Source organism: Humulus lupulus, chromosome 6, assembly GCF_963169125.1.
Source record: "Humulus lupulus chromosome 6, drHumLupu1.1, whole genome shotgun sequence".
Taxonomy (NCBI): Eukaryota; Viridiplantae; Streptophyta; class Magnoliopsida; order Rosales; family Cannabaceae; genus Humulus; species Humulus lupulus.
Window position 1 is genome coordinate 3,314,369 of NC_084798.1, and position 23,086 is coordinate 3,337,454.

The 23,086-nt window shown below is 36.3% G+C and overlaps 1 protein-coding gene and 1 pseudogene across 8 annotated transcripts; one reads left to right on the forward strand and one right to left on the reverse strand.

The window, feature by feature from the left end:
- LOC133783650 (disease resistance-like protein DSC1) overlaps positions 1 to 22,074 on the reverse strand; it is a 30,443-nt pseudogene extending 8,369 nt beyond the window's left edge.
- On the forward strand, positions 844 to 19,968 carry LOC133781434 (uncharacterized). 8 transcript variants are annotated; one of them, XM_062220410.1, is made up of 5 exons: positions 845 to 1,599; positions 2,724 to 2,792; positions 3,942 to 5,104; positions 10,866 to 10,934; positions 12,084 to 12,289. In XM_062220410.1, exons 3-4 carry the CDS (start codon positions 3,952 to 3,954, stop codon positions 10,931 to 10,933), a joined length of 1,221 nt encoding a protein of 406 aa, XP_062076394.1. In that variant the 5' UTR covers positions 845 to 1,599; positions 2,724 to 2,792; positions 3,942 to 3,951; the 3' UTR covers position 10,934; positions 12,084 to 12,289. The 8 variants fall into 8 exon arrangements, 7 of the variants coding, with proteins under 7 accessions (XP_062076390.1, XP_062076394.1, XP_062076393.1 ...); XM_062220409.1 differs by lacking the exon at positions 12,084 to 12,289 and adding an exon at positions 11,552 to 12,070; XM_062220407.1 differs by lacking the exons at positions 845 to 1,599; positions 2,724 to 2,792; positions 3,942 to 5,104 and adding exons at positions 8,987 to 9,741; positions 19,008 to 19,076; positions 19,694 to 19,968 and having other exon boundaries at positions 12,084 to 13,246.
- Positions 22,075 to 23,086: the final 1,012 nt, after the last annotated feature.

A 23,086-nucleotide genomic window follows, 5' to 3' on the forward strand; every position in this document is an offset into this window, starting at 1 on the left:
GGAACAAAGAAATAAAAATTATATTTGACCATAATCAAATCTACAATACTATTTTAATCCATAAGAACCGATAGAGAAATATTCGGAAGAAACACGGAGACCAAACTAGCGTTTTCTGGAAGAAAAAAAAATGAATTAGAGATATACAACCGTTCAAACTACCTAAGCTACTAATTAGGAATATTAATAAAAGGAGATCGAAAACAATGTATATATATATATATATATATTAATAACCATGGAGCTTATCAGAAGTTAAGGAAGAATGCATGGAAAAAAGGTAGCAAAAGATATATGCATGAGAAAGGGTGTAATCCTTAATACCTGCCATTTTACCTATCCATTGTGTATCAGAGTTTCTCTTAAAGCGTTCTTTGTAATATCCGTTTTCCCGGAAGGGCAATTTCGTAATTTTCCCATTGTGTGCATCCTTGTCATTTTTTTTTTTTCTTTTCCTTTGATGGATTATTGGATATGTATGACTTCCAATGGAAATAAAATTCATGGCTTCTCATGTTTGAGTTTTTGTGGAATCACAACATGAGAATAATGTCAAGTGAATAAATAATGGCTCGGGTTAAGTTATTTTATTTATTTAAAAATTATAATAGTAATTATTATTACTATTATGAGCATAATAGTAATAATAATATGCTTGAAATTATTTTATCTTATTATGTGTAATTTTTGATTTACCATAATATTAAATATTAGAATTTGTGAAAAGACCATAATACCCTCAAGTTTGGGATTGGTTCAAGGGGCATTTTAGAGACTTTATTTCTTCTGTTTTAACATGATTAAATATTCATAAAATTGATTAAATTTTTGAAATTTAACTGATAATATCAGTTGTGGAACTTAGTCAATTTATTTTATTTTTTTTTAAAGAAAATAAATAAATAAATTCCTTGAAAAGAGGATTTTACCACTTCAAACGCTAATTTATTTTTTTTAAAACCTATTTCCAAAACGTGTTACCATGATAATCTGATGAAGAAATCGTGGGAATATTGAGGGAATCAAAGGATTGAAGAGAGAGAGTGTTCTTATCGTTTTTTTTAAAGAGAAGAAATTTTTGAGTTCTTGCACTTGGGAAAAATCTGGGCAGTAAAGAGCATTGTAGAATCATTCTAGGGGAGGAAATAAACATTTTGAGTGTGAGAAATACATTTATAAAGCCTCGGATTGTGATTCACCATTTTTATCCAAGAAAATGCATATTCTTGGATAATTTTGGATTTAAGTGTGTTCAAGAGTGTATGGTGTGTGTGGGTGGTGATAAACAAGCTTAGGGGACTCCAATAATCGGTTTTGACGTGAAGAAATGGGCTGAAATGGTCTAGAGCAAGAAAAACTAATTTTGAGCTCCATTTTTGGCGGTACACCGGACTTGGAGAAGAAGACTTCGGAACAAAGGGTTACGGACATCTTTTTGGGCTGGGGTCTATTGATTTGAAGTTCTGGACATAAGGGGATCATTTTCCAAGCAAGAGAAGGATTGGAAAGCAGCAAAAGTCAGCCATAGAGTCGCCGTCGCCGGAGAAGAAGACAAAACCGGCGATATTTCCGGCGAACCCGATCTGGGTGTTTACTGAGGTGTTTTTTTTGGTTTTTCAATCTTAAAAATTAGTACATTAATTTTAGAGCATTTTCCAACTGGTTTCATATTTTTCTGATTTTTCTTTGAATTATTATGATTTATTGAAGTTTAAATAAAGATTAATTATGAAAAATATTTTTATTGTTCAGAAAAATATGATTTTATGTTTCAATGATATCTGTATGTTTTAGAATGACTTTGTACGTTTAGATTTAAGTTTTGATCGTATTTGATAATTTTCTTCAATTATTTACTTTTAAATGTGTGATTTAAGAAAATAAATGTGGAAAATTATTTAAAGTATTCTGAAAATTCTGAGAATTTTTGTATATGTTTAAAATGAGATTCTAAGGCTCTCTGTAATTTTATTTCGAATTTGTATCATTTATGAAATTTTCATGATTTATTTGGCTTATGTTATATTTTAAATATAAAAAAATATTAATGCTACTGTTCTGAACCTTAGATAATTTTTGTGTGTTACTGTAGGGTGTAGAAACCGATCTGTATAGTTAGATTCTATTTTTAATCAGTTATTAATTTTTCTTTAATTAATTAGTTTCTCTATAAATTAATTAAGAAAATTAGTTATTTTGCCCAGAAAATTCTAAAATAATTTTTATAAGTTTATTTTGGAATTTTAAACAGTTCTGTATGTTAGTTTGATTTTTGGGCTTGGTTGTGTATTTATTTATATTATTTGGGTTTTATTTGAGAAATTGAGGAAAAATAATTTATAAATGTTAAAAATTATTTTTCTGGTCGTATATGAGAATTTGCTGATTATTTAGGGTTCTGGAAAAGTTATTTATTAAATTTTGTTGTCATATGATAATTTTTATAAAATTATTGAGTCTTTAATGTAATTATGATATTAAAGGGTATTTTGGTAATTTCACATAAAAAGTAATTATATGAATTCATGCGATATGTTAGAAACATCATTGTTTGTGTATGTGACATGATGGTTTGGACCTTTTGTGGAAAATTGTTTTAATTTACGTGTCATGCATGTTAAAATGGCATAGTTAAATTATTTCGATAATTAAGGTTTCGAAACAAAACCTTAACGCCTATTTTATTTTTTTCCTAAATTTTCGCTGTGTAATTGGACGTCTAGGAGCTAGTGGTCATCGAGGTGACGCAGCGAGTGGTTCGAGACACGTCAGCGGAAAACGCACTGTGTAAGGTAAGAAGAGTGGACATCTGCGCATAGGGTGTACGTTATGCGTACAACCTTGTTTTCTTATTTGTTAGTTATGTAATTATATTTGTGACCTGAATTGTTGCATTAGGTTGACTAGCATGAGGATAGTGCTAGAGATTTTAGTTAGTAGACATGCTAAGAGGATAGAGTAGGCGTGCTACTAGATTTTAGCTGCTTGTGTGAGTATAGCACTTGCAGGAATTATCTTGGGTGTGTATAACTCATGATAATAGGATGCCACCACGGAACTGCCGAGTGTGAGTACAGCGCAGGCAGGGCAACGATGTCTCGAGGGAACGGCCGAGTGTGAGTACAGCGCAGGCTAGACTAGTAGCCACCGTGGGAATGCCGAGTGTGAGTACAGCGCAGGCAAGGCAGATTACATTTCATGTCCGATCAACATGACTTGTTAGTATTTATGTGTGTGAGTGTAACTCACATTATGTTAGTGTGATATGGTGTTTATATATCACACGATGATTATTGTGCTTATGATGTTTATTTATGTTTAGTTGAAAGTTTATGTTTTCTGGTTTGGGGAGTTATGTCCTACATAGCTCTTCTTACTGGGCGTTAGCTCACGGGTACTCTGTGTGCAGGTAAAGGCAAAGCAAAGCAGTGAGTGGTGCGGGCTCGAGGCATGGACGAAACATGTTAGAGGCTGGGCTCCAGTTATTTTATGTTTTTAGAAATAAATGTTATGTTTTTAAATTTTCAGACTTGAATGGTTATTTTCCTTATGTTTTGTTATTAAACCTAGCGTCCAACATTTTTATTTTTAAATAATGAGATCTCATTGCTGCTTAAATTTTAAATACATATGTTCTCTTAGTGTCTTAAAGTATTTATTGTTTATTATTTTTAAATGGACTCCCTAAGTAACGTCTCGGGAAATCGGGGCGTTACAGTATGGTATCAGAGAAAAACGGTCCTAAAGAATCTGTGATAAGCCCTAACATGTAAAGTTCATCGCCAAGGACGAGCTCGACTCACTGTACTGTAAGCGGTTAAAGATTACTTAAGAATTTTTGCTTTTTGACTATGCACATTTATGTACTTAGTGTTCTCTTATAATGATCTCTTACCGCAATAATTCCTTTTCATTATAAGTTATTTACGTGTGTGGTTCAGGAAATTGAGAATGCTCCCTCGTAGATCAGTCAGAGTAGGACGTGGTCGAGGTAGGGGGAGAGCAGCAATGAATGCAGCACAGCCCGAACCGCCACAAGGATGGGAGGAACGTTTTGCGAGAATGGAAGAGACCATTCAAAGACAGAACGCAGAGATCAATCAACTGAGGCAGCAAGCTGGGCCACCTGTAAGGTCTGAAGCACCAATGGTTAGTCAGCCACCTGCCATCGTAGGGTTACCAGTTGCGGAGAATCGTATGGAGCCTTTGTTTGAAAGGTTTCGAAAGCAACACCCGCCAGTGTTTGAAGGCAGCATCGATCCTGTCCAGGCAGAGGAGTGGATCAGTGGGATGGAGAGGATCTTGAACATGATGGGAGTTCAAGGAAATGAACGAGTGGTGTGCGCATCTTTCATGCTGAGAAAAGATGCTCGGATTTGGTGGGAGGTAGTGGAGCAATCACGGGATGTTAACACTATGGATTGGGACGGATTCAAACAAGTGTTTAATGATAAATACTACAACTCAGCAGTGTTAGCAGCAAAAATGGATGAATTTACCAAGCTGACTCAAGGTAATCTCTCGGTGACAGAATATGCACAGAAGTTCGATCGGTTGGCGAAGTTTGCCAAGGATCTTGTACCTACTGACAAGGTACGAGCGGACCGGTTTGTGAGAGGTCTAAAACCAATGATAGCTCGGGATGTGGAGATTGTTTCTAGAGGTGCTTTCACCTATGCTGAAGTGGTGGAAATGGCTCTTACGGCTGAAAGAAGCGAAGAGAGAATCTGGAAAGATAATGTTGCTAGAAGAGATGCTAAGAAGAGTGGGGCAACCACCTCCACTGACAATAGGAAAAGGGTACAGGACCAGCCAAGCCAAGCCAGAAATGATAAACGGCCCAAGCCCAACAATGACAACCGTCCTGGTGGAAATGGTAGCAGAAACATTCCACCTTGCCCTAAGTGCACAAAACGCCATCTTGGTGAGTGCAGAGCTGGAGTTTGCTACAAATGTGGGAAGGAAGGTCATGTGAAGCGCAATTGTCCGACATGGGAACAATCTGGCAGTAAGGAAGAACAGAAGAAGGATGACAAGTACGTCCCAGCCAGAGTCTTCACCATCACCCAAGCTGAAGCTGAGGCAAGTCCTTCCGTCATAACAGGTCAGATCCCTATGGCCAATATCACATGTAAAGTTTTATTTGATTCTGGTGCATCACACTCTTTTATTTCTAGTAGAACTGTAAATGTTGTAAATGCACCTAGTGAAATATTTGATGTGGGGTTTGGGACTATGTTACCTTCTGGGGAAATTGTAATATCTAAAAATTGGGTTAAAGCTGTACCTTTATGGATAGGTGGGAGGGAATTGTATGTAGACTTGATTGTATTAGATTTGTATGATTTTGATCTAATTCTGGGGATGGATTTTCTTTCCAAATACGGTGCATCTATCGACTGCAAACGCAAGAAAGTGGTCTTTGCACCGGAAGGTGGAGATTCGTTTGAGTTCGAAGGCATAAGCAAGAAACCCAGAACTCCTATCATATCAGCGATGAAAGCTAGAGAAATGTTGCAACACGGATGTTTGGGGTATCTCGTGAACATGGTCAATGAAACCGAAGAGACAGAAAGGAGACCTGAAGAGACAAGAGTTGTAGCTGAGTTCCTCGATGTTTTTCCAGAAGAACTGCCAGGTTTACCTCCGCACAGGGAGATAGAATTTGTAATTGATCTGATGCCCGAGACAACGCCAGTATCTCGAGCACCATACAGAATGGCACCAGCAGAATTGAAAGAGCTCAAAACTCAATTGGAGGAATTACTAAAGTTGGGGTTCATCAGACCGAGCTATTCTCCTTGGGGCGCACCAGTGCTTTTTGTCAAGAAGAAAGACGGGTCTATGAGGATGTGTATTGATTATCGGGAGCTGAATAAGGTCACAATAAAGAACAGATATCCTTTGCCAAGAATCGATGATCTGTTTGACCAGCTTCAGGGGACCAAGGTGTTTTCAAAAATTGATCTTCGGTCGGGATACCATCAATTGAGGATCAAGAATGATGATATACCAAAGACAGCCTTCAGAACCAGGTACGGGCATTACGAATTTCTGGTGATGTCGTTTGGACTCACAAATGCCCCAGCAGCTTTTATGGACCTCATGAACAGGGTTTTCAAGGAGTACTTGGATCAGTTTGTCATTGTGTTCATAGATGATATATTGGTCTACTCCAAGACAGAAGAAGAACATGAGGTTCATTTACGTCTGACCTTGCAACGATTAAGACAACATCAGCTATATGCCAAATACAAGAAGTGTGAGTTCTGGTTATCTGAGGTTGGTTTTCTGGGTCATATTGTCACCGATGGAGGAGTGAAAGTAGATCCTGCAAAGATTGCTGCAGTGAAAGAATGGCCAAGACCAAAGAATGCCTCGGAAGTCAGAAGTTTTCTGGGTTTGGCGGGCTATTATAGGAGGTTTGTCGAAGGGTTTTCAAAGATAGCCGCACCGATGACAGAATTGACAAGAAAGAATCTGAAGTTCAATTGGTCAGATAAATGCGAGCAGAGCTTCCAGGAATTGAAGAGTCGGCTTATATCAGCACCTGTACTCAGCTTACCCTCAGAGGACGGGCAGTTCGTGGTTTACTGTGATGCATCAAAACAAGGGTTGGGATGTGTACTGATGCAGTCTGGTAAGGTGATAGCCTATGCCTCTAGGCAACTGAAAGATTATGAGCAGAGGTATCCGACACACGACCTGGAATTAGCAGCGGTTGTCTTTGCACTGAAGATTTGGCGTCACTATCTCTATGGGGTGAAATGTGAGATTTACACCGATCACAAGAGCCTCAAATACTTCTTCACCCAGAAGGAGTTAAATATGAGACAGAGGAGATGGTTGGAGTTAGTCAAGGATTATGACTGCGACATACTATACCACCCTGGTAAAGCCAATGTTGTGGCGGATGCACTTAGTCGCAGAGGGCCGGGAATGGTTTCTTATTTACAAGGAGTATCAAGGAAGATCCTAGAAGACATGGAACGCGCTGGTATAGAACTGATCACAGGAAAACTTGCAAAGGTTACACTTCAGTCCACCTTGTTAGAAAGGATCAGGGAAGGACAAAATGCAGACAAGAAGTTAAGTGACCTAAAGCAAGAGATGCAGGATGGGAATGCCAAGGATTTCACTATGTCAGATACTGGACTAATCAGATTCAAGGGGCGTATTTGTGTGCCAAACAATGATGAGCTGAGGAAAGAGATTCTGGCAGAAGCTCATACTACCCCATATTCAGTTCATCCCGGGACCACTAAGATGTACCATGACCTTAAGGTATTGTATTGGTGGCCGGGAATGAAAAAGGATGTAGTGGAATATGTGGCAAAATGCTTAACCTGTCAACAGGTTAAGGCAGAACATCAAAGACCAGCGGGGCTATTGCAACCGTTGAATATTCCTGAATGGAAATGGGATGAGATATCTATGGATTTTGTGACGGGGTTACCTAGGACCACAAAACAGCACGATGCAATTTGGGTAATTGTGGATAGGTATACTAAGTCAGCTCACTTCCTACCAGTGCGCATGACTTATTCTATGGATCAGTTCGCCGAGTTGTACATGAATGAGATAGTACGGCTACATGGGACACCGTACTCTATTGTGTGTGATCGGGATGCTCGGTTTACATCATCATTCTGGGAGAGTTTGCAAAGAGCGATGGGAACTCGGTTGAAGTTCAGTACAGCTTATCACCCAGAAACGGATGGTCAAACTGAGAGAACAAATCAAATCTTAGAAGATATGCTCAGAGCGTGTGTCATTGACTTTCAGGGATCCTGGAGTAGATACTTGCCACTAATTGAGTTTTCGTACAACAACAGCTACCAATCTACCATCGGGGTAGCACCATATGAAATGTTGTATGGAAGAAAGTGTAGGTCCCCACTTCACTGGGATGAACTAGGAGAGAGAAAACTACTTGGACCCGATGCAGTGCAACACACCAATGAGGCTATTCAGAAAATCAGGGCTAGAATGGTCACAGCTCAGAGTAGACAGAAGTCTTATGCAGACCTAAAGCGCAAGCATGTTGAGTTTGAAGTTGGTGATCATGTATTTCTTCGTGTGACTCCAAGGAAAGGAATCTCGGTGAAGAGGTTTGGCAAGAGGGGAAAGCTAAGTCCCAGATATGTCGGACCTTTTGAGATTTTGGATAGAGTGGGCAATGTGGCTTACAGGGTAGCTTTACCACCATCATTGTCCGGGGTGCACAATGTATTTCATGTGTCACAACTTCGAAAATATGTATCCGACCCATCGCATGTGCTGAGCTACGAGACCTTGGGTTTGCAGGAGGATTTGTCATTCGATGAGCGTCCAGTGAAAATACTCGATCGAAAGGACAAAGTTCTAAGGAATAAGACCATTTCCTTTGTAAAGGTATTGTGGAGGAACAGTGTTGTTCAGGAGGCAACCTGGGAATTAGAGTCTGATATGCTGCAGCAGTATCCCGAGTTGTTTGAATAAAATTTCGGGACGAAATTTCTTTTCAGGGGGGGATAATTGTAATATCCGTTTTCCCGGAAGGGCAATTTCGTAATTTTCCCATTGTGTGCATCCTTGTCATTTTTTTTTTTCTTTTCCTTTGATGGATTATTGGATATGTATGACTTCCAATGGAAATAAAATTCATGGTTTCTCATGTTTGAGTTTTTGTGGAATCACAACATGAGAATAATGTCAAGTGAATAAATAATGGCTCGGGTTAAGTTATTTTATTTATTTAAAAATTATAATAGTAATTATTATTACTATTATGAGCATAATAGTAATAATAATATGCTTGAAATTATTTTATCTTATTATGTGTAATTTTTGATTTACCATAATATTAAATATTAGAATTTGTGAAAAGACCATAATACCCTCAAGTTTGGGATTGGTTCAAGGGGCATTTTAGAGACTTTATTTCTTCTGTTTTAACATGATTAAATATTCATAAAATTGATTAAATTTTTGAAATTTAACTGATAATATCAGTTGTGGAACTTAGTCAATTTATTTTATTTTTTTTTAAAGAAAATAAATAAATAAATTCCTTGAAAAGAGGATTTTACCACTTCAAACGCTAATTTATTTTTTTTAAAACCTATTTCCAAAACGTGTTACCATGATAATCTGATGAAGAAATCGTGGGAATATTGAGGGAATCAAAGGATTGAAGAGAGAGAGTGTTCTTATCGTTTTTTTTAAAGAGAAGAAATTTTTGAGTTCTTGCACTTGGGAAAAATCTGGGCAGTAAAGAGCATTGTAGAATCATTCTAGGGGAGGAAATAAACATTTTGAGTGTGAGAAATACATTTATAAAGCCTCGGATTGTGATTCACCATTTTTATCCAAGAAAATGCATATTCTTGGATAATTTTGGATTTAAGTGTGTTCAAGAGTGTATGGTGTGTGTGGGTGGTGATAAACAAGCTTAGGGGACTCCAATAATCGGTTTTGACGTGAAGAAATGGGCTGAAATGGTCTAGAGCAAGAAAAACTAATTTTGAGCTCCATTTTTGGCGGTACACCGGACTTGGAGAAGAAGACTTCGGAACAAGGGGTTACGGACATCTTTTTGGGCTGGGGTCTATTGATTTGAAGTTCTGGACATAAGGGGATCATTTTCCAAGCAAGAGAAGGATTGGAAAGCAGCAAAAGTCAGCCATAGAGTCGCCGTCGCCGGAGAAGAAGACAAAACCGGCGATATTTCCGGCGAACCCGATCTGGGTGTTTACTGAGGTGTTTTTTTTGGTTTTTCAATCTTAAAAATTAGTACATTAATTTTAGAGCATTTTCCAACTGGTTTCATATTTTTCTGATTTTTCTTTGAATTATTATGATTTATTGAAGTTTAAATAAAGATTAATTATGAAAAATATTTTTATTGTTCAGAAAAATATGATTTTATGTTTCAATGATATCTGTATGTTTTAGAATGACTTTGTACGTTTAGATTTAAGTTTTGATCGTATTTGATAATTTTCTTCAATTATTTACTTTTAAATGTGTGATTTAAGAAAATAAATGTGGAAAATTATTTAAAGTATTCTGAAAATTCTGAGAATTTTTGTATATGTTTAAAATGAGATTCTAAGGCTCTCTGTAATTTTATTTCGAATTTGTATCATTTATGAAATTTTCATGATTTATTTGGCTTATGTTATATTTTAAATATAAAAAAATATTAATGCTACTGTTCTGAACCTTAGATAATTTTTGTGTGTTACTGTAGGGTGTAGAAACCGATCTGTATAGTTAGATTCTATTTTTAATCAGTTATTAATTTTTCTTTAATTAATTAGTTTCTCTATAAATTAATTAAGAAAATTAGTTATTTTGCCCAGAAAATTCTAAAATAATTTTTATAAGTTTATTTTGGAATTTTAAACAGTTCTGTATGTTAGTTTGATTTTTGGGCTTGGTTGTGTATTTATTTATATTATTTGGGTTTTATTTGAGAAATTGAGGAAAAATAATTTATAAATGTTAAAAATTATTTTTCTGGTCGTATATGAGAATTTGCTGATTATTTAGGGTTCTGGAAAAGTTATTTATTAAATTTTGTTGTCATATGATAATTTTTATAAAATTATTGAGTCTTTAATGTAATTATGATATTAAAGGGTATTTTGGTAATTTCACATAAAAAGTAATTATATGAATTCATGCGATATGTTAGAAACATCATTGTTTGTGTATGTGACATGATGGTTTGGACCTTTTGTGGAAAATTGTTTTAATTTACGTGTCATGCATGTTAAAATGGCATAGTTAAATTATTTCGATAATTAAGGTTTCGAAACAAAACCTTAACGCCTATTTTATTTTTTTCCTAAATTTTCGCTGTGTAATTGGACGTCTAGGAGCTAGTGGTCATCGAGGTGACGCAGCGAGTGGTTCGAGACACGTCAGCGGAAAACGCACTGTGTAAGGTAAGAAGAGTGGACATCTGCGCATAGGGTGTACGTTATGCGTACAACCTTGTTTTCTTATTTGTTAGTTATGTAATTATATTTGTGACCTGAATTGTTGCATTAGGTTGACTAGCATGAGGATAGTGCTAGAGATTTTAGTTAGTAGACATGCTAAGAGGATAGAGTAGGCGTGCTACTAGATTTTAGCTGCTTGTGTGAGTATAGCACTTGCAGGAATTATCTTGGGTGTGTATAACTCATGATAATAGGATGCCACCACGGAACTGCCGAGTGTGAGTACAGCGCAGGCAGGGCAACGATGTCTCGAGGGAACGGCCGAGTGTGAGTACAGCGCAGGCTAGACTAGTAGCCACCGTGGGAATGCCGAGTGTGAGTACAGCGCAGGCAAGGCAGATTACATTTCATGTCCGATCAACATGACTTGTTAGTATTTATGTGTGTGAGTGTAACTCACATTATGTTAGTGTGATATGGTGTTTATATATCACACGATGATTATTGTGCTTATGATGTTTATTTATGTTTAGTTGAAAGTTTATGTTTTCTGGTTTGGGGAGTTATGTCCTACATAGCTCTTCTTACTGGGCGTTAGCTCACGGGTACTCTGTGTGCAGGTAAAGGCAAAGCAAAGCAGTGAGTGGTGCGGGCTCGAGGCATGGACGAAACATGTTAGAGGCTGGGCTCCAGTTATTTTATGTTTTTAGAAATAAATGTTATGTTTTTAAATTTTCAGACTTGAATGGTTATTTTCCTTATGTTTTGTTATTAAACCTAGCGTCCAACATTTTTATTTTTAAATAATGAGATCTCATTGCTGCTTAAATTTTAAATACATATGTTCTCTTAGTGTCTTAAAGTATTTATTGTTTATTATTTTTAAATGGACTCCCTAAGTAACGTCTCGGGAAATCGGGGCGTTACAGTATGGTATCAGAGAAAAACGGTCCTAAAGAATCTGTGATAAGCCCTAACATGTAAAGTTCATCGCCAAGGACGAGCTCGACTCACTGTACTGTAAGCGGTTAAAGATTACTTAAGAATTTTTGCTTTTTGACTATGCACATTTATGTACTTAGTGTTCTCTTATAATGATCTCTTACCGCAATAATTCCTTTTCATTATAAGTTATTTACGTGTGTGGTTCAGGAAATTGAGAATGCTCCCTCGTAGATCAGTCAGAGTAGGACGTGGTCGAGGTAGGGGGAGAGCAGCAATGAATGCAGCACAGCCCGAACCGCCACAAGGATGGGAGGAACGTTTTGCGAGAATGGAAGAGACCATTCAAAGACAGAACGCAGAGATCAATCAACTGAGGCAGCAAGCTGGGCCACCTGTAAGGTCTGAAGCACCAATGGTTAGTCAGCCACCTGCCATCGTAGGGTTACCAGTTGCGGAGAATCGTATGGAGCCTTTGTTTGAAAGGTTTCGAAAGCAACACCCGCCAGTGTTTGAAGGCAGCATCGATCCTGTCCAGGCAGAGGAGTGGATCAGTGGGATGGAGAGGATCTTGAACATGATGGGAGTTCAAGGAAATGAACGAGTGGTGTGCGCATCTTTCATGCTGAGAAAAGATGCTCGGATTTGGTGGGAGGTAGTGGAGCAATCACGGGATGTTAACACTATGGATTGGGACGGATTCAAACAAGTGTTTAATGATAAATACTACAACTCAGCAGTGTTAGCAGCAAAAATGGATGAATTTACCAAGCTGACTCAAGGTAATCTCTCGGTGACAGAATATGCACAGAAGTTCGATCGGTTGGCGAAGTTTGCCAAGGATCTTGTACCTACTGACAAGGTACGAGCGGACCGGTTTGTGAGAGGTCTAAAACCAATGATAGCTCGGGATGTGGAGATTGTTTCTAGAGGTGCTTTCACCTATGCTGAAGTGGTGGAAATGGCTCTTACGGCTGAAAGAAGCGAAGAGAGAATCTGGAAAGATAATGTTGCTAGAAGAGATGCTAAGAAGAGTGGGGCAACCACCTCCACTGACAATAGGAAAAGGGTACAGGACCAGCCAAGCCAAGCCAGAAATGATAAACGGCCCAAGCCCAACAATGACAACCGTCCTGGTGGAAATGGTAGCAGAAACATTCCACCTTGCCCTAAGTGCACAAAACGCCATCTTGGTGAGTGCAGAGCTGGAGTTTGCTACAAATGTGGGAAGGAAGGTCATGTGAAGCGCAATTGTCCGACATGGGAACAATCTGGCAGTAAGGAAGAACAGAAGAAGGATGACAAGTACGTCCCAGCCAGAGTCTTCACCATCACCCAAGCTGAAGCTGAGGCAAGTCCTTCCGTCATAACAGGTCAGATCCCTATGGCCAATATCACATGTAAAGTTTTATTTGATTCTGGTGCATCACACTCTTTTATTTCTAGTAGAACTGTAAATGTTGTAAATGCACCTAGTGAAATATTTGATGTGGGGTTTGGGACTATGTTACCTTCTGGGGAAATTGTAATATCTAAAAATTGGGTTAAAGCTGTACCTTTATGGATAGGTGGGAGGGAATTGTATGTAGACTTGATTGTATTAGATTTGTATGATTTTGATCTAATTCTGGGGATGGATTTTCTTTCCAAATACGGTGCATCTATCGACTGCAAACGCAAGAAAGTGGTCTTTGCACCGGAAGGTGGAGATTCGTTTGAGTTCGAAGGCATAAGCAAGAAACCCAGAACTCCTATCATATCAGCGATGAAAGCTAGAGAAATGTTGCAACACGGATGTTTGGGGTATCTCGTGAACATGGTCAATGAAACCGAAGAGACAGAAAGGAGACCTGAAGAGACAAGAGTTGTAGCTGAGTTCCTCGATGTTTTTCCAGAAGAACTGCCAGGTTTACCTCCGCACAGGGAGATAGAATTTGTAATTGATCTGATGCCCGAGACAACGCCAGTATCTCGAGCACCATACAGAATGGCACCAGCAGAATTGAAAGAGCTCAAAACTCAATTGGAGGAATTACTAAAGTTGGGGTTCATCAGACCGAGCTATTCTCCTTGGGGCGCACCAGTGCTTTTTGTCAAGAAGAAAGACGGGTCTATGAGGATGTGTATTGATTATCGGGAGCTGAATAAGGTCACAATAAAGAACAGATATCCTTTGCCAAGAATCGATGATCTGTTTGACCAGCTTCAGGGGACCAAGGTGTTTTCAAAAATTGATCTTCGGTCGGGATACCATCAATTGAGGATCAAGAATGATGATATACCAAAGACAGCCTTCAGAACCAGGTACGGGCATTACGAATTTCTGGTGATGTCGTTTGGACTCACAAATGCCCCAGCAGCTTTTATGGACCTCATGAACAGGGTTTTCAAGGAGTACTTGGATCAGTTTGTCATTGTGTTCATAGATGATATATTGGTCTACTCCAAGACAGAAGAAGAACATGAGGTTCATTTACGTCTGACCTTGCAACGATTAAGACAACATCAGCTATATGCCAAATACAAGAAGTGTGAGTTCTGGTTATCTGAGGTTGGTTTTCTGGGTCATATTGTCACCGATGGAGGAGTGAAAGTAGATCCTGCAAAGATTGCTGCAGTGAAAGAATGGCCAAGACCAAAGAATGCCTCGGAAGTCAGAAGTTTTCTGGGTTTGGCGGGCTATTATAGGAGGTTTGTCGAAGGGTTTTCAAAGATAGCCGCACCGATGACAGAATTGACAAGAAAGAATCTGAAGTTCAATTGGTCAGATAAATGCGAGCAGAGCTTCCAGGAATTGAAGAGTCGGCTTATATCAGCACCTGTACTCAGCTTACCCTCAGAGGACGGGCAGTTCGTGGTTTACTGTGATGCATCAAAACAAGGGTTGGGATGTGTACTGATGCAGTCTGGTAAGGTGATAGCCTATGCCTCTAGGCAACTGAAAGATTATGAGCAGAGGTATCCGACACACGACCTGGAATTAGCAGCGGTTGTCTTTGCACTGAAGATTTGGCGTCACTATCTCTATGGGGTGAAATGTGAGATTTACACCGATCACAAGAGCCTCAAATACTTCTTCACCCAGAAGGAGTTAAATATGAGACAGAGGAGATGGTTGGAGTTAGTCAAGGATTATGACTGCGACATACTATACCACCCTGGTAAAGCCAATGTTGTGGCGGATGCACTTAGTCGCAGAGGGCCGGGAATGGTTTCTTATTTACAAGGAGTATCAAGGAAGATCCTAGAAGACATGGAACGCGCTGGTATAGAACTGATCACAGGAAAACTTGCAAAGGTTACACTTCAGTCCACCTTGTTAGAAAGGATCAGGGAAGGACAAAATGCAGACAAGAAGTTAAGTGACCTAAAGCAAGAGATGCAGGATGGGAATGCCAAGGATTTCACTATGTCAGATACTGGACTAATCAGATTCAAGGGGCGTATTTGTGTGCCAAACAATGATGAGCTGAGGAAAGAGATTCTGGCAGAAGCTCATACTACCCCATATTCAGTTCATCCCGGGACCACTAAGATGTACCATGACCTTAAGGTATTGTATTGGTGGCCGGGAATGAAAAAGGATGTAGTGGAATATGTGGCAAAATGCTTAACCTGTCAACAGGTTAAGGCAGAACATCAAAGACCAGCGGGGCTATTGCAACCGTTGAATATTCCTGAATGGAAATGGGATGAGATATCTATGGATTTTGTGACGGGGTTACCTAGGACCACAAAACAGCACGATGCAATTTGGGTAATTGTGGATAGGTATACTAAGTCAGCTCACTTCCTACCAGTGCGCATGACTTATTCTATGGATCAGTTCGCCGAGTTGTACATGAATGAGATAGTACGGCTACATGGGACACCGTACTCTATTGTGTGTGATCGGGATGCTCGGTTTACATCATCATTCTGGGAGAGTTTGCAAAGAGCGATGGGAACTCGGTTGAAGTTCAGTACAGCTTATCACCCAGAAACGGATGGTCAAACTGAGAGAACAAATCAAATCTTAGAAGATATGCTCAGAGCGTGTGTCATTGACTTTCAGGGATCCTGGAGTAGATACTTGCCACTAATTGAGTTTTCGTACAACAACAGCTACCAATCTACCATCGGGGTAGCACCATATGAAATGTTGTATGGAAGAAAGTGTAGGTCCCCACTTCACTGGGATGAACTAGGAGAGAGAAAACTACTTGGACCCGATGCAGTGCAACACACCAATGAGGCTATTCAGAAAATCAGGGCTAGAATGGTCACAGCTCAGAGTAGACAGAAGTCTTATGCAGACCTAAAGCGCAAGCATGTTGAGTTTGAAGTTGGTGATCATGTATTTCTTCGTGTGACTCCAAGGAAAGGAATCTCGGTGAAGAGGTTTGGCAAGAGGGGAAAGCTAAGTCCCAGATATGTCGGACCTTTTGAGATTTTGGATAGAGTGGGCAATGTGGCTTACAGGGTAGCTTTACCACCATCATTGTCCGGGGTGCACAATGTATTTCATGTGTCACAACTTCGAAAATATGTATCCGACCCATCGCATGTGCTGAGCTACGAGACCTTGGGTTTGCAGGAGGATTTGTCATTCGATGAGCGTCCAGTGAAAATACTCGATCGAAAGGACAAAGTTCTAAGGAATAAGACCATTTCCTTTGTAAAGGTATTGTGGAGGAACAGTGTTGTTCAGGAGGCAACCTGGGAATTAGAGTCTGATATGCTGCAGCAGTATCCCGAGTTGTTTGAATAAAATTTCGGGACGAAATTTCTTTTCAGGGGGGGATAATTGTAATATCCGTTTTCCCGGAAGGGCAATTTCGTAATTTTCCCATTGTGTGCATCCTTGTCATTTTTTTTTTTCTTTTCCTTTGATGGATTATTGGATATGTATGACTTCCAATGGAAATAAAATTCATGGTTTCTCATGTTTGAGTTTTTGTGGAATCACAACATGAGAATAATGTCAAGTGAATAAATAATGGCTCGGGTTAAGTTATTTTATTTATTTAAAAATTATAATAGTAATTATTATTACTATTATGAGCATAATAGTAATAATAATATGCTTGAAATTATTTTATCTTATTATGTGTAATTTTTGATTTACCATAATATTAAATATTAGAATTTGTGAAAAGACCATAATACCCTCAAGTTTGGGATTGGTTCAAGGGGCATTTTAGAGACTTTATTTCTTCTGTTTTAACATGATTAAATATTCATAAAATTGATTAAATTTTTGAAATTTAACTGATAATATCAGTTGTGGAACTTAGTCAATTTATTTTATTTTTTTTTAAAGAAAATAAATAAATAAATTCCTTGAAAAGAGGATTTTACCACTTCAAACGCTAATTTATTTTTTTTAAAACCTATTTCCAAAACGTGTTACCATGATAATCTGATGAAGAAATCGTGGGAATATTGAGGGAATCAAAGGATTGAAGAGAGAGAGTGTTCTTATCGTTTTTTTTAAAGAGAAGAAATTTTTGAGTTCTTGCACTTGGGAAAAATCTGGGCAGTAAAGAGCATTGTAGAATCATTCTAGGGGAGGAAATAAACATTTTGAGTGTGAGAAATACATTTATAAAGCCTCGGATTGTGATTCACCATTTTTATCCAAGAAAATGCATATTCTTGGATAATTTTGGATTTAAGTGTGTTCAAGAGTGTATGGTGTGTGTGGGTGGTGATAAACAAGCTTAGGGGACTCCAATAATCGGTTTTGACGTGAAGAAATGGGCTGAAATGGTCTAGAGCAAGAAAAACTAATTTTGAGCTCCATTTTTGGCGGTACACCGGACTTGGAGAAGAAGACTTCGGAACAAGGGGTTACGGACATCTTTTTGGGCTGGGGTCTATTGATTTGAAGTTCTGGACATAAGGGGATCATTTTCCAAGCAAGAGAAGGATTGGAAAGCAGCAAAAGTCAGCCATAGAGTCGCCGTCGCCGGAGAAGAAGACAAAACCGGCGATATTTCCGGCGAACCCGATCTGGGTGTTTACTGAGGTGTTTTTTTTGGTTTTTCAATCTTAAAAATTAGTACATTAATTTTAGAGCATTTTCCAACTGGTTTCATATTTTTCTGATTTTTCTTTGAATTATTATGATTTATTGAAGTTTAAATAAAGATTAATTATGAAAAATATTTTTATTGTTCAGAAAAATATGATTTTATGTTTCAATGATATCTGTATGTTTTAGAATGACTTTGTACGTTTAGATTTAAGTTTTGATCGTATTTGATAATTTTCTTCAATTATTTACTTTTAAATGTGTGATTTAAGAAAATAAATGTGGAAAATTATTTAAAGTATTCTGAAAATTCTGAGAATTTTTGTATATGTTTAAAATGAGATTCTAAGGCTCTCTGTAATTTTATTTCGAATTTGTATCATTTATGAAATTTTCATGATTTATTTGGCTTATGTTATATTTTAAATATAAAAAAATATTAATGCTACTGTTCTGAACCTTAGATAATTTTTGTGTGTTACTGTAGGGTGTAGAAACCGATCTGTATAGTTAGATTCTATTTTTAATCAGTTATTAATTTTTCTTTAATTAATTAGTTTCTCTATAAATTAATTAAGAAAATTAGTTATTTTGCCCAGAAAATTCTAAAATAATTTTTATAAGTTTATTTTGGAATTTTAAACAGTTCTGTATGTTAGTTTGATTTTTGGGCTTGGTTGTGTATTTATTTATATTATTTGGGTTTTATTTGAGAAATTGAGGAAAAATAATTTATAAATGTTAAAAATTATTTTTCTGGTCGTATATGAGAATTTGCTGATTATTTAGGGTTCTGGAAAAGTTATTTATTAAATTTTGTTGTCATATGATAATTTTTATAAAATTATTGAGTCTTTAATGTAATTATGATATTAAAGGGTATTTTGGTAATTTCACATAAAAAGTAATTATATGAATTCATGCGATATGTTAGAAACATCATTGTTTGTGTATGTGACATGATGGTTTGGACCTTTTGTGGAAAATTGTTTTAATTTACGTGTCATGCATGTTAAAATGGCATAGTTAAATTATTTCGATAATTAAGGTTTCGAAACAAAACCTTAACGCCTATTTTATTTTTTTCCTAAATTTTCGCTGTGTAATTGGACGTCTAGGAGCTAGTGGTCATCGAGGTGACGCAGCGAGTGGTTCGAGACACGTCAGCGGAAAACGCACTGTGTAAGGTAAGAAGAGTGGACATCTGCGCATAGGGTGTACGTTATGCGTACAACCTTGTTTTCTTATTTGTTAGTTATGTAATTATATTTGTGACCTGAATTGTTGCATTAGGTTGACTAGCATGAGGATAGTGCTAGAGATTTTAGTTAGTAGACATGCTAAGAGGATAGAGTAGGCGTGCTACTAGATTTTAGCTGCTTGTGTGAGTATAGCACTTGCAGGAATTATCTTGGGTGTGTATAACTCATGATAATAGGATGCCACCACGGAACTGCCGAGTGTGAGTACAGCGCAGGCAGGGCAACGATGTCTCGAGGGAACGGCCGAGTGTGAGTACAGCGCAGGCTAGACTAGTAGCCACCGTGGGAATGCCGAGTGTGAGTACAGCGCAGGCAAGGCAGATTACATTTCATGTCCGATCAACATGACTTGTTAGTATTTATGTGTGTGAGTGTAACTCACATTATGTTAGTGTGATATGGTGTTTATATATCACACGATGATTATTGTGCTTATGATGTTTATTTATGTTTAGTTGAAAGTTTATGTTTTCTGGTTTGGGGAGTTATGTCCTACATAGCTCTTCTTACTGGGCGTTAGCTCACGGGTACTCTGTGTGCAGGTAAAGGCAAAGCAAAGCAGTGAGTGGTGCGGGCTCGAGGCATGGACGAAACATGTTAGAGGCTGGGCTCCAGTTATTTTATGTTTTTAGAAATAAATGTTATGTTTTTAAATTTTCAGACTTGAATGGTTATTTTCCTTATGTTTTGTTATTAAACCTAGCGTCCAACATTTTTATTTTTAAATAATGAGATCTCATTGCTGCTTAAATTTTAAATACATATGTTCTCTTAGTGTCTTAAAGTATTTATTGTTTATTATTTTTAAATGGACTCCCTAAGTAACGTCTCGGGAAATCGGGGCGTTACATTCTTTAAGTTCACCAAATGCAACTCCAAAACTCCCTGATTGTTTTCTGACATCGCACGGACTCACATGATAAAATATAGGTACAACAATCTGTCCATCTCTTTCTTTACACCTTAGAATATGAACTAATTCATCCAAACACCACCTCCAAGATGCATAATTTTCCGAGAAAATGATGACAGAAAGCATTGAGTCCTCAATTGCTTTCAACAGAGCAAATATATATATATACAAAAAATGGCAAGTTGTGGACATTTCCAAAATAAAAACCTTAAAAAAAATGATTTTAAAAGACCAATTGATGCAAATGTTTGACAACATCATCCATGGCATTAATTAAATGTTACATATTAATCAAAGATAGTCGGTTGGTCACATGACATTTGAAACCTTCAATATAGTTAGTTGAATTAAAGTCAATTTCAAATCTTTAACAATAAATATATAATTCAATAATTATGAAACAAGTTACATAGAATAAATTGATAGTTAAGTATATAAGTATACAAAGATATTGACTAACTCTCTATAATTTACTTGAATTAATTATACTCTTTTAAATTATAAATCTTGACTAGTAATTCTAATACACTCTCTAATTATTTATCTCATATTTATAAGTGGATTGAAATTTGTTAACTATATTTTGAAACCAAATATAATTTAGTGAAGGTAATAATAAAATCAATAATTTGAGAATTATGTTATATTATATATATATATATATATTATTTAGCATACACTGGTGATAAAAACTACTATGGTTAGAATTTGTCAAATTCTAAGGTACATAAATGGTAAAGAGCCTAAAATCTGATGCAAATTTCCCACTAAGGGTAGTCCCTATGGTCATTTCATAAATATATTTAAGTGACAAATATCTATATTTATTTATGAAAATTCCAATAATAATGGCTTTGGTTAGTGCGTTTCTTTTGGTAATACTAAAATAAGAAGAACAATTAAGCGAATAAATTGTTCTTAAATAATAGCGACAAACACAATAGATTTTATGTGGTTTAGTAGTTAAATCTACTTAATTCATGAATCACTTTTACTAATATGATATGTGTTAAAGCTTTAATCAATTTTACAGAAATTAAGATATCATTATTATTAATTTTATAATTCAAGTCAAAATTAAGAAAAGAAAAAAACATAAATAATTTAATATTAAAACTTTAATCTCATTAGAATTAAATTATGTCAAATATATGGAATGATATAACAAAATGGCTATTTGTGGCCATTTCAGATATAAAAACCATAAAAAATTGATATTGTAAGACCAAAGCATATATTTGACAACATCATATATGGTGCGTATAATAATTGAAATTGTTAGACCATCTCCAATGGGATGTAAAAATTGTGTTAAATTTAGCACAAAAAGTTAATAATTGTCATATGTATCACAACTTTTACAATGAGGAAATTACATTTTATATGAGATTTTTAATTGAGGGTGCAAAAATATGGCAATTTAAAAAAAAAAAAAGTTAATCTATGACGACAGAAAGTTAATACCTATCATTTTACCTATCCATTGTGTATCAGAGTTTCTCTTAAAGCGTTCTTTAAGTTCACCAAATGCAACTCCAAAACTCCCTGATTGTTTTCTGACATCGCACGGACTCACGTGATAAAATATAGGAACAACAATCTGTCCATCTCTTTCTTTACACCTTAGAATATGAACTAATTCATCCAAACACCACCTCGAAGATGCATAATTTTCCGAGAAAATGATGACAGAAAGCATTGAGTCCTCAATTGCTTTTAAGAGAGCAAAACAAATTTCATCACCTCTCTCCAGCCTCTGATCCATGTAAACTTGTAAACTCTTTTGGGACAATGCTTTGTGGAGATGACTGGTGAAATTGTAACGGGTGTCCTCACCTCTAAAGCTTATGAAAACATTGTACTTATTCTTTGGTGCCATAGTATTAGTGATGATATTAAGACAAACTCTCACAAAAAAAGCAAAATGAGCAATACTATAGCTTATATAAAAGGATCGATCTTTAATTGAATCAAGAGTAAGTACTAAGTGGTATATATATCTACCAAGCTTGGTAATGTTGTGAGAATTTCTGGGAAATTTTGTGGATGATGAAGAAGAAGCTACACCACTTAAATCAATAATTAAGGTTATAGGACCCCCACCTTATCTATAACCAACTACTGCCATTATTATTATCATTATTATCTTTCCGTCCTTGAATTGACTTCTGTGGACCTATTACCATTATTTACTGATGAAGGTTGACTTCAAATTTTAAATTATAAAATATATATAAGTTAAAAATTTATAAATGTAAAAAAATGAAGAATTTATATATTTATATGCAGTAGTATTTATAATTTATATTTAAATATATATATTGGAACGACTACAATGTATCACTTTTTTTTGCAACACCAATAAATTCTTTTTTCTATTTTTAGCACCTGGATAGATATAATTCAATTTTTTTTTATATGATGGTATATATTGTAAGTATTTAGAATATTCTGTAAATTTTCAAGAAATTCTGAATAGTATATGAAGCTAAAAACAATGTTTAAACTGTCAAATTTTACACGCGTTCACAAAAAAACAAGTTCGCGTGCAACAGACAGTTTAGACTCTGTTTTCGGTACCATAATTTATTCGAAATTTCTTGAAAATTTGTAGGATGTTCTTGATAGCTATAATGTACACCGTCATATAAAAAAATTTAGGATTATATCTATCCAGGTGCCGAAAATAGAAAAAGAACCCACTGGTGTTACAAAAAAAAGATGTGTTATAGTCACCCTCTATATATATTATAGTAATAATTGTTTTTGATAATTATCTATATATATTTTTAGTATTTTCGGTATATGGATAAGTTATAACTATATTTTATTTTACTTGATAGTATATATATAATATAGTTAAAAATGAAATTTCACAAATTTTTAAGTAATTTAGGAAATCGAAATTAAGATTCAAACAACTTCTTACATGCGTACAACTAATTATTTGAATTCTCATCTTGATCATGACTACGGATTTAAAGCTGATTATCTCCGTGGCTTTAGAGAGAGTTCAATATTG